Raw genomic sequence first — 12,253 nt, 5'->3', positions numbered from 1 at the left:
GATGAGAGTCGCCAGGCACTTAGCAGGGGCCCAGTCCCCTTCTTCCCAGTACAGGACCCTCCTTGTCAGAGGCGGTCTCCGCTGCAAGCACAGAAACCTGCACTGCTCACGCACCACCTTGTTTATTCTCAAACCCAGTTCTCTAGGGAAGCATTTCTAGAACTGTGGAAGGTTTGAGGGGAAAGGCGAGTCACCAGAGACCAGATCTAGAAACAGCCTCTTTTTTCTAATCCCGGGAGGACAAGTAAAGAAAATTCAAGGGTGTGTGCTGAAGTTCCCCAAAGGATCATCTTAAAGTAAATCTCTAGAAATCACCCAAATTGGGTCAGTTCCCAAGGGAAGCCCGGTTCTCTGGATTCTCTGTGCCTTCCTGCTCTGTTCAGAATTCCAGGAAAGCACGGCATATGCTCCAGGTCTCTTCTTGGCTGGTGGTTTTCAAACGTGCTGTTGGTTAGTGATAACCCGGTGTGTTGAAGGCTCATGATTTCTGTTCCACTGGCATATGTTCGGGCTTCTGCAACCCTGTTATACTACAGCCGAGGATCCTGAAATGCCTCTTCTCTGAGTGAGAAGGTTGGATTTTGCAGACCTGCAAACTCAGGTGCCTTCAGGACCAAGTCAGTCCTCTAAATGAGTGAATTAGCCCTAAGGCTGTAGGGAATGGTGGGGAATACAGTAACCTGGAGACTTCCTGCCCCCTCTAAAAACATACACATTTAAATAAGATTAAAATATCTGATAATTCAACAAAGCACTCATATATAATGGAACAAATTCTGCCATGCACCCTTTTGGCAATAGCAGTACCACAGATTCCTGTATTCTAACAACCCGAGTGATGTCTGATGCTGGCAGCAGGTGGCAGCATGTGGACTGAGGGCTCTACTTAGTCTGACTAGATCTGCATGAGACTGACTGCGGTTCAAAAGGCCAGCAAAAAAAAAATTGGCCCAATGGCCCTTAAATTCAACTATTAAGCTTCAAGGTTGAGACAGGTGTTGCCTTACAGAATATGTTGCTGATGCTGAATGCGGTGTGAATGCTGATAAGACTGTCGTTTGGATGTGATCACCCCTACTAAGTTAGCATAGCTGCAGGGCACAGGAGACAGAAGTGGGTGGGAATTCCAGGACTGGTTCCTCCTACCTTGTCACTCACCACAGTCCACTGACCTTCACATAAAGCACCAGCAGTCACCCAGGCTCTCAGGACCCCAGCTTCCTCACCTGTAAATGAGGCAGCTAGACCAGATGAATAATAATAATGATCATAATAACGGCTCATATGCACTGACTGTTGACCTTGTGCCAGGCACTATGCATTCCCTTCTGTAATCTCCCACATGCTGCTGTGGTCCATTGATGTATACAGCTGATCCCAAGCCTAATTGCAACCTCTGCACCTTGGGCTTCGGCAAATCTCTGATGCCTGTCAGTTTGAAGTAATGACTTCTTGGTCTGTACATATAAACATTGTTGTAGGGATGAGGCTGATGATGAAGGCACATTCGATAGATGTTTTTACGTAATTTGGGTATGAACCTTTTTTATAGGGGTTGGCTAAGGTAGTAATGATGGGTAAGATTAAGGGGATTAGGGTTATTATAGTAGTGGAAAAATACATGTTTGCTACTTTTATTTGGAGTTGAATCAATGTTTTTGGTTCCTAAGACCCACAGATGACTCTAATCCTTTCAAAATTGAGAAAGCCATGTTGCTAAGCATGGGGGCATGAGTTAGCAGTTCTTGTATACTTTCTCGGTAGGTAAGAAGTTGCAGGCTTCTATTGTTAGATTCACAATCTATGTTTTGGTTAAACTATAAGCGATGGCAAGTGACAGGCTCCTGAAGGTGAGGAATAAGACATCAAGGAGAAAAACAACCAAGCATCGGACTAAGTACTTTACATGCTGTTTTTCCTTCATAACAATTCAAAAAGGTTGCTGTACTCATCCACAATCTAGCAAAAGAGCAAAATGAGGCTCAGAAAGGTTGGATATTTTACCCAAAGTCAAATAAGACATGGCTCTGTGGGGATCAAACAATAACCTGAAGGAGGACAGTTCTCATAAAACCTGTAAGTTAACTAACCTGTGTTTTAATGAATCTCCACACCCCAGGGGCTGGCCCTGTTCTAGACCTAGAGCCCCTGGTGTCCTGAGCTTCCTGGACTAGACCGTTCGGTATGGCTAGGGCTATCAGAGGCCAGGTGAACACATAGATCATGACCATAGCCACTGTTATGGAACATTCATAAATATTCATTCACAAATAATTCCTGAGGACCTATGTGTCAGCATTGCCCTCAGCACTGGGGATATGGAGTGAACGAGGCAGTCAAATCACTGATCTCACAGCACCAACATTCTTGTGGGGGTAGGTGGTCAACTGCATAGGTGATATGGCACAGTGACCAGGTGTCTATTTTAGACTGTGTGATGAAGGACAGCCTCTCTGAGGAAGTAGCATTTGAGCTAAGGTCCAAATGGCAAGAATGAACCAACCCTGTTGAGATCCGGAGAAATATTCCAGGCAAAGGCAGGAGCCAGGGTAGAGACATAAACAGGCACAGCCTAAATAAAAGTCAAGTGGGCAGGAGCACAGGGAACGAGGGAGAGAGTAGATGAGGCCAGGAATTAAGCAAAGCTCAGGTGGGGGAGGGCTTTATGAGCCAGCAAAAGGAGTTCAGATTGTCCCTGCCTGTTGTGTCAATAGACACATTCTCAGATTCTAGGGAAACAAAGATGCAAAGACAGGTTAGGAGGCCATTGCAATGGTCCAAAGGATAGCGGCTTGGAAAAGATTGGTAGCAGTGGGGATGGAGAAGTGTTTGGACTTGGGATATGTTTGGGAGATGTTGTTGACAGGGCTTACCACTGATCAGAAATGAAAAATTGAGAGAAATAAAAGATAATGAGAATATTTGGCTCAGACAATGGGAGAAATAGTGGTGCCATTTACTGAGATAAGGAAAAATGAGGAGCCAGACAGGATCAGAAGAGGATCAGGAGTTTTGTTCTAGCCACGTTATGTTTTAGAAGCTGACTAGATAGACAACAGTGCAGAGATGCCAAACAAGCATTTGGCTACAAGAGTCAAGGGTTCTTAGGAAATTTACATTTGCAATTCATCTGCAGATAGTTGGACCTGGTGAGGTCACCCAGGGAGACTGTAGGCAGAGAAGAGGCCCAGAATAACCCTGGTGCTCAACATTTTGAGAACCCCCCACCAGACTATATGATCTAATAAATGTGGTCAAACTTTACAACAGGCCTGCAAGGCAGGTATTATTTCTCACCTCTACTCAGAAAAATGCGGAGGTTACAACCTGCCCCAATCCCACAATTTACAAGTAGCACTGCAAGAATTCAAGCACGAACTGAGTTCCTGTCATTTACCCAGTGCTGTGCCAGTTACTATAGGGACACCAGTGAGTAGGATGGCTCACTAGAACAAGCATGGGCTTTGGAATTAGAGGACCTGGAGTGAATCCTCACTGGCTCTGTGATACTGGGCAGGTAACTTAACCTTTTCAAGCCTTGGTTTCCCGATATGAAAAATTATATTGTTGTTGTTGTTGTTGTTGTTGTTATTGTTCATCTTGCAAATGTCTACTGAGTGCCTATTATGTGCCCAACACAGTGCTAAGTAAAGGAGACACAATGAGGAGCAGACAGACTTCTCTGCTTACAATCTAGTGGGGGACACAGACACGTAAACAGGCAATTACAATGAAGTGTGCTAAGTACTATGATTATGGAAATACCCCCTCCCTCTTTATAGAGTAAGTCATACCAACCTACGCAGACTTTAAAGTTACACATAATTTCCTTTCTTCCAGACCCATATGCAATAATAGTGCCATACAAAATGTTTCTGTTCTTCATCATGGTACCTATTATTTCCATTAGAATAAATAACACATGCAAATCACCTACCATATAGCCAGTGCTCGATAAATGGTGGCAGTCATTATTAAGACATAGGTTTTTGACCTAGTACCACCTCTAACTTTGGAGCTCGTTTTTCTCTTCTGTAAATTAGAAACAATAATGCTAATTCATGAGGTCATTGTGAGGCTCAGATGAGATCATGTGTATGAAAAATGTTTTAAGCTGGAGAAAACTATATTAAAGTATTAGTAAAACATTGTGACATGCCCACTTGCTAAAGTTATAAAACTTAGTACACAAGAAACACTTGGTGTTAACCAAGAAGTCCTCGTCACCTAAAAAAGTGGGCCTGAGGAAACCTTTACATAGGTTCTTAGGAAAACAACATTCTGCCCAAGAAAATCTGCTTCCTCTGAAATCACCTAAAGTACTCCTTCTCCCATCAACATTTGGCTTACCCAGCTAAAGATTTAAAAAAAAAAAAAATGCAGGATACCTCCCAGGTTGGTTTCTAGTCTGTTTCACTCATCAGCAGGGTCCTGACTCAGTGTCTAGGAGACAGGATTTGTAAAGCTGGTGGTATATGTCCCGGGCTTTCAGCTGTATAAGCAGTGGACAGGGCCTTGGGAGGAGCAAAATGCTGTCAAAGCTGCCCACAGAGAAGCCTGCCTGATTTCCCACTGTACAAATCCAAGCCGTGGGAAAGGACCAGGCTGCCCCTGTCCTACAGCCAAGGGGATCCTGTCTAAAAAACATAAGTCAGGAGAAGCTGAAAGGCAGGAGACAGAAGGGAGGTAAAATTTCCATCTCTACAAAGTGCATGCAGATCCTGAGCAGCCCTGAGGTGGGGCAGAGAACAGACTCCCCACTTCCACTGCTGACTCTTCAACTGGAGAACTGGAGCACTCTGTGCAGTCAGCAACCTGCACAACCACACAGTTGACCCAGGGAACTCAGCTGCCTCCTTCCCTGGAACTTAGCTGATTAGAATGGATATCAAGTCCCCTCAATATGTTTATTTCATCATTCTTTCAGCAAACACTTATTGTGAGTCAACTGCACACTAGGCACTGTTCTGGACCCTGAAGGTAAGACAAAGGCCCTGCTTTCAAGAAGCTTGCACTTCCGTGCAAAATAGCCGTGCTTGTATGTATGTGTGTGTGTCTGTGTGTCCGTTGGGGAAAGAATAAGGGCTACGATGAAAAATAAAACAAAATAAAGAGGGAGAGAGACAATAGGGGAATGCCATTTAAATAGGGTGATCAGGAAGTTCTCTCTGAGCAGAAACCTAAATGAAACGAGAGAGGAGCCATCCTGGTAAATGGGGAAAGCATTCTAGGCAAAGGGACCAGCAAAGGGGAGAGGCCTGATATGGGAGGTCTGAGTACATTCAAGGAGTAACAGTGGACCAGTGTAGCCAGAGCAGAATGAGAAAGATGAAGAAATCAAACCAAAGACACCCATGCATCTTTAGGAGGCTGGCCGGGCAGAGGGAAGAGGGAGAAGATGGAAATCATGTACTGAGCTAAGGACTGACATGAAACATTTCTTAAGACTCTTGGACAGAAACTCCTTGTTCTATCTTTCTAAATCCTTTGTAAATCAAAAAAGAAAAAGAAAGGATCTTTAGCTGCAGCTGGGGAAACAGAGTCTAGCAGGGAGGGGCAGAGGCAGGGAGGCTCATTAAGAGGTAGTTGGCATTATGATCTTGGGCAAGTGACTTAAACTCTCTATCCCCAAGTGCAAAAATTGGGACAATAATGGTAATAATGGTACCAGACTCAATCAATTATTACATGGATAAATTAATTAATATTTGTAAAGTACCTAGAACAGCACTGGCCATCTAGTACCATATACGTGTGTGTGGAATAAAAATAATAGAAGGTGCTTGGACCAGGGAGATAGCAGCAGAGGTGGTGAATAGTGATCTGATACATTTTGAAGGGAGAGACACTGGGGATTGGAAAGAATTGAGTGTCAATGTGAGAATAAGAATGACTTCAACATTTCTGGCCCCAGCAACAGAAAAAAATGTAGGTTTAATGAAAGCGAAAACTACAAGAGAAGCAGTTTTGGAGAGAAATCAATATTTTGATGTTACACATGTTCAGCTTGAGATGCCGATGGATGTAAAGATGGTGAATAAGTGGGTGGTATCTAAAATTCAGGGAAGAGGTCCTGAGTACAGATAGAAATTTAGCTAACCAAAGATCTGGGACTGGACAAGAGCACTAGGAAGTAAGCACTGGTGAGAAGAGAACAGGCTGAGGACTGAGCCCTGGGACATCCAGTGTTTAGTAAGGATTGGGAAAAGGAAATGGAAACTAGCAAGAGATTGAGGAGCAACCAGCAACACAGGAGAACCAAGAGTGTGTATCATAAAAGCCATGTGACAAAACACTTTCACCTGTACTCCTAGCTCAGGAGGCTGAGGCAGGAGGATTACTTGAGGCCAAGAGTTTGAGATAAGTCTGGGCAACATAGAAAAATCCTGTCTCTAAAAAAATATTAAAAATAAGGACCAAAGAGTTTCAAGAAAGAGGAAGTGATCAAATGATACTGCTAGGTCAAGGAAGATGGACACGAAGGAACACCCATTGGATTCTGCCTTGAGGAGGCCAATGTCACCATGTCAACAGCTGTTTGTTTGCCTGGGACAAAGACCTGATTGGAATGGGTTCCAGAGAAACATGTAAGAAAAAAAAATGGAGAGAGAATAAACAAAGGGGCTCATTTTGCTCTACATGGGCACCAGACTCCACATGGAACTTGAGGGGTGGTCAGTCCACATTAACATAAGGTAAAGGCATGGCACCAGGGCCCAGATGCAGCAGGTGGTCAGTGCATTGGATGCAGCCTGTACATGCCTCTCCTGATTGCTGCTATTTTCCCAGTGAAGTAGGAAGGCAATTGTAGTCATGAGCTAGGAGCGAGCTAGCAGGAAATGATGGGATTTGAGAGTTAAGGGAAAAGCATGTGAAACAATCTGTAGAGGAGGGTGAGAGTGAATAGAAAAGGGAAAAGTAGTAAGATTTCTGGGCAGGACTAAGGGCCAAATGGAGGTAGTAGTCATCAATTCACAGTGAGGTCAATCAGCGTGGTTGTGACTTTTTCTATAGCCATGGTCACCTGCCCATGTGTACATGAAGAATGGGGCAAGTGGGATTTAGCAGGGCTGAAGTTTTGCCAGACAAGGTATAACAAAGCAACAGAGGGACAACAAAGGTGAGGGTGAAAATAAGGAGATTACAATGATGGCGAAGCATGAAGTGCACTAGAAATCAACTTGAGCTCCAGCATTCTTGCCCTTTGTGGATGATTCATTCTATCTTAGAAGTTGGTAAAAGAAAGAGATTGAGAGGCAGGAGGAGACCTCAACTAAAAGGTCGCTATTTTATCTGGAAAATATGTTTGGTGCTTACAATGTAATTCAGTTTGATAAGATGGGAAATGGTGACATGACTAGGGAAGGGAATAGTGAAAAGGTAATTGGATCAATGTCTTGTGGATGCAGCAAGATTAAAGAATCTTGGGAATTGAGCACTAGAGGGAGTGAAGTGGAGAGAAAAGAGGGAGTGATCACGCAGTGGGATGCTTGAAACCGAGATTATGGAGCAATGCAGTTATGACAAGGTCCAGGCAGACCATGGAGGTGAGCGGTCAGCAGGAAGCAAGAAGGCAAAGTCACCAAACAGAAGGGGCTAGGGAAACAAGAGGTCAGGGTGCAGGAAGGGTCCGCTATGTGGATACTGAAATCACCAAGAACTGCTGGCAGCTGAAGACGTGGGGAAGCGAGGCAGTAAACCCAGGCCTAACCCATTCTTCCTGGAATGAAGCAAGTGACTCAGTAGTCTGTAGATGGTGGCAACGAGGGGTAGTAGGTGGTATTATCTGATGACATGCGCTCCACAGCTGGCATTTTTAGGACAGGAGAGGGGAGTAATGGTCTGGAAGCAACAGTGAGGAGCAAGTTGCTTCTCTAGACTCCAGAGTCCAAGGCAACGTGGAAGAAGGGACTTCCAGAGAAGGCGAGGAGGATGAACAGGACTTTGCTGATGATGGAACATGAGTGCCAGACAGTGTATTAGTGAATCCATGCCCCCAAAGAGTTAAAGAGGCCAATGACTACATTCTTGAGCTTACAGGATAGCAGATAAGAAAAGAAACAACCTGCTGAAAAGCTGAAGCTGAAACTGTGCCCCAATGAGTAAGAAAACAATGACTAACAGATATTCTTGAGCTTGCAGAATGGCAGATAAGAAAAGAAACAACTTGCAGAAATGCTGAAATTCCCTGCAATGTGAGATCAAGAAAAAACTGGCTGACATCAGTTGGAACTAAGATGGCCTGGCCTACTGGAGTCTGTGCAGAACAAGCTTGCTGACGTCACAGCTGAACTTCCACGATGTGTTTCATATTAAGTCCTTAAGAATTTTCACATGCAACCCATGAGGTAGCATGAAGAGATAACTGAGCATGTCCAAGGACGTTCCAGACCTCCCCTTTCCCTCCACCGATCACCTACTAATCCCTTGAACATTTTCTAATGAAAATATGGCCTTGAAGCAAGGACAGAGAGACAGATTTGGGCTTGACATCCTGTCTCCTTGTGAGTCGACATGCAATAAAAAGCTTCTCTTCTCAAAAACCCAATGCTATAGTATTGGCTTCTAGTACCTCAAGCAGCAATCCCTCTTTTCTCAGTAAAATTAGGGTTTGAAGAGCTGGGGAGGGGTGTGGAGATCAAATTAAGGCACATACAGAGCCATGAGGCTAAGGAGTTTGGGTGGTGAGGGGAAAAGCCACGAGGAGGTTGTGAGTGTTGGGGAGCAGAGAAGGATGGGGCAACATCACTGTCTCTATCACTTCCCATTTTCTCTTCAACCCACTTCAACTGGGCTACTGACCCCATTGCCCTACGGAAACTACTCCCATTCAGGTCATCTCTGTGTTGCCAAAGCCAGTGTTTCCTTCTCTATCGTCATTTTATTAGGCCTCTCAGCAACATTCTATGGAGATGATGACCTTCCTTCTGAACACACCATTTTCCTCACTTCTTTGTCCCTTTACCCTCTGGTTACCCTCCCACCTCCTTCCACTCTTTCTCACCTCCTTCATGTGCTCCTCTTCCACTGCCACACCCCTAAAGGCCGACATTCCCCAAGGCCACTGATGTATGTTCCCTGGTTCACCTCTTCATGGACCTGCCCAAGTGAAAACAGTCTCCCAATCATCCCCGCCGGCACCCCAGGTAGGTGGCTGCTACTAGATCTTGACGTTCTCCAATTAGTACAAGTTTAACTTAGTGAAAGACATAAAAGTTATTTCCACATTGCTAGTCATGGTAAAGTTAGTTTTTCATTGAGTATTGTGGGATTTCTTGGGTTAGGCCAGATGATAGGCATTGAGTGACATGAACAATGTGTATGACAGTCTCTGCCCTCAAGTTGTTCAGGGTCCTTTTAGAAAGATAAGATGGAGGTGCATTAAAAAATAAACTTCTAAATATGAAGAAAGACCAGCTATCAGAGCTGCGTAGTATTTAAAGGCCGTCTACTCCCTTCTGCTTGTTTTTCAAAGTCATGATGAGGTGACTTACTCAAGGTCACACCACTAATTAGGTCACCCTAGGAATTAGACCCAAGTCTCCAAACCCCTACACTACTGCTCTTACCATGGCATCTCAATAGGTTGTTGAGAGAAATACTTTGAGAGTTAGAATGAAAGGCACTGTGCCATCATGGTTAAAGGCATGGATTCCATAACCAGACTGCCAGGGTTCAAATCACTAATTAATATCAAATCACAGTAACAATGTTGTTGTTATCCAAGTGACCTTGAGAAAGTCACTTAACTTCTCTGTGCCTCATTGGTTACATGTGGCTAATAACTGTACCTACCTGATAGTTATGGTAAAGATTAACATGAGTGGATATATGTAAGGTGCTTGGAATGTTGTCTGGCACTTAAAGACAGGTATGCAAGGCTCTAAACACTAATAATGCTGAGCGATGAACAACCAAGAGATTTGTTGAATACTGCCTGTGCCCAACTCCTCTCTGAATCCCAGGAGCCCAGCATACATTGCGACTCACTGAACGAATGAATGAACTAACAAACATTAACATCCTTATGAAACAGAGATCAGCTCATTTACCCCTACTTGCATCATCGGAACATTCACTGAAACCAAGTAGGTAAATCCCACCATGACCACCACCATCAAAATACACCTGTGACTAGTCTCTTTGCACTTGATGACATCTAGCAAGTCAACAATCTAAAGCAAGAAGAGATAAAGACATACAGACCACAGGGCATGCCAGCATGCAGAATAAACTGCATCCAGAGAGCAAAGCAAAGTCCTTCTATGGAGCATAAACCCGGGGCAACCGAGAATTAAGTGAAATACCATCTTCCTTTAATTTAGGACTCCTGAGGAGAAAAAGCCAAAATTCTCAACAGGTGTGAATTAAAGTCGGCCTTTTGCCCTACACAAACAGAGCAGAAATGAAGCCAGGAGTGGCCACACAGATCTTGGTCATTTTCTTCCATCCACTGGAGATGTGCCCAAAATGTAATCACTCATCCAAGGAGGATATTAAAAAGGCAGGGTTAGCTGCAGTTCCTGAAGGAAAGATGAAATAGTTGATCCACGTTGTGAAGGATTCTCCCTGGCTTTCAGGAAAGCTCAGAGAATGAAACAGACCCCAGTTCTTTCTCCACAGGCTCTTAGTGAAACAAGTGAGCCTTGGGGGCAAGCCAGATTCACCCGCATCTGACAGCCGAACGCCTCAGTGAGGCCGGACGAGGCCTACAGCCGGGTGGTGTGATCTGGGGCTGACCACAAGGACCTCACCCAGAGGATCCAGTCCCTCATTAGTCGCAGCACAGCTGAAAGCATCTCCCGACCCTCCAGGGCGGCCTCAGGGGGCCCATCCGCTCCAGGACCTCACCCCGACCCCAGGCCCAGCCAGCCATGCCCGCCCCCCGCATCCCCGCCATACTCACTCCCATTCCTTGCGCCGGGCCTGCGGGGTGCTCTGCATCTTGTGCGCCTCGTGGGCCTTGATGATGTCGCGCTGCTCGATGAGGCCCCCACGCCGCCGCTTCATGACCTCGGGGCTCACCGGGAGGAAAGGGCTGGAGCCCGCCTCCAGTGCCACGGCGCCCTCCCAGCCCGGGCCCTCGCCCTCCTGCACCGGGAAGAAGTTGTCGAAGCCAGAGGCGGCGCGCGGGGAGGCCGGCAGCATGCCCACCTCGAACGAGGCGTCGGCCTCGAGCAGAGCGCACTGCTGGGGCCGCCATGCCTCTTCCTCCGGCAGGGCCAGGACGTGGCGGCGGCGGCGGCCCGCGGACCCGGGCTCAGGGCTCCTCGCAGCCGGGCACGGGGCGGGCTCGGGCAGCCTGCGGTCTGGGCTCAGTCCACGCATCTCGGGCACCATCACAGAACATTGCTCTGTGGGAGGGGGAGGGCAGAGACAGGAGTGGGGAAGGGAGGGAGGGAGGGAGAATGGGGCCAAGGTCACAGGGAAATAGAGAAAAGAAAGAAAGAGGTTAATGGCATTGCCCTCCAGGCCAAGGCTTCTGGCTTGCTCAGTGCTACATCCCGGGCCCGACCCACAAACTGGCACACAGTGGAGCTCAATAAATGATGTTGAAATCAGGAGCATCCGCAGTGGAACAGGCTGGGCGCCAGGTGTCCAGATTTTTAACAAAGTGGACTGGATTCTTGCTCTCATAAACTTACGGTCTACTGCAGAAGACAGAGGTTAAAGAAATAATGGTATGCCCCGGTGATAAGGTTTCAAGGTGCTGCAATAAGGAGAGGAGAACTCTGAGGGCCGCACATCTCAGCCCCACCTCGGACAGCTAGCTGGCTGTTCCCTCACATTTTTGGTGGAAGAATCCCTCTAGCCCCTTCCCCAGGGCCCACTCTTGGAGGACTCCCACCCACCATCTGCTTCCCTGCCTCCCAAGCGAGCTCCTGGGGGACCAAGCCACAAGGTGGTCTCCTTTTTTTTTTTTTTTTTTTTTTTTTGAGATAGGATCCATCACCCAGGCTGGAGTGCAATGGCGCAATCACGGCTCACTGCAGCATCAACCTCCGAGGGTCAGGTGATCCTCCCGTCTCAGCCTCCTGAGTAACTGGGACCACAGGCACATGCCACCACATTCAGCAAATTTTTTATTTTTTGTAGAGATGTCGTTTCCCCATGTTGCCTAGACTGGTCTCAACTCCTGGGCTCAAGCGATCCTCCTGACTCAGCCTCCCAAAGTGCTTGGATTACAGGCATGAGCCTCTGAGCCCAGCCTAAGAAGGACTCTTCTTGAGAACTGGGTCCTGTATGCAGATTC

General features: G+C 46.3%; 1 protein-coding gene across 10 annotated transcripts in view; it reads right to left on the bottom strand.

The window, feature by feature from the left end:
* The window catches only part of CACNA1E (calcium voltage-gated channel subunit alpha1 E), a 497,363-nt gene that overhangs the window by 391,030 nt on the left and 94,080 nt on the right, over positions 1–12,253 (bottom strand). For all 10 annotated transcript variants that reach the window (XM_065534002.2, XM_065534247.2, XM_065534152.2 and 7 more), the window contains one exon: positions 10,907–11,354. In XM_065534002.2, the coding sequence (XP_065390074.1) occupies positions 10,907–11,340 (434 nt within the window). In that variant the 5' untranslated portion in view covers positions 11,341–11,354. The remainder of the gene's footprint in view (positions 1–10,906; positions 11,355–12,253) is intronic.

Source organism: Macaca fascicularis, chromosome 1 (genome assembly GCF_037993035.2).
Source record: "Macaca fascicularis isolate 582-1 chromosome 1, T2T-MFA8v1.1".
Taxonomy (NCBI): Eukaryota; Metazoa; Chordata; class Mammalia; order Primates; family Cercopithecidae; genus Macaca; species Macaca fascicularis.
Note: the sequence above shows the minus strand (reverse complement) of the source record. Positions and strands in the feature narration are given on the sequence as shown.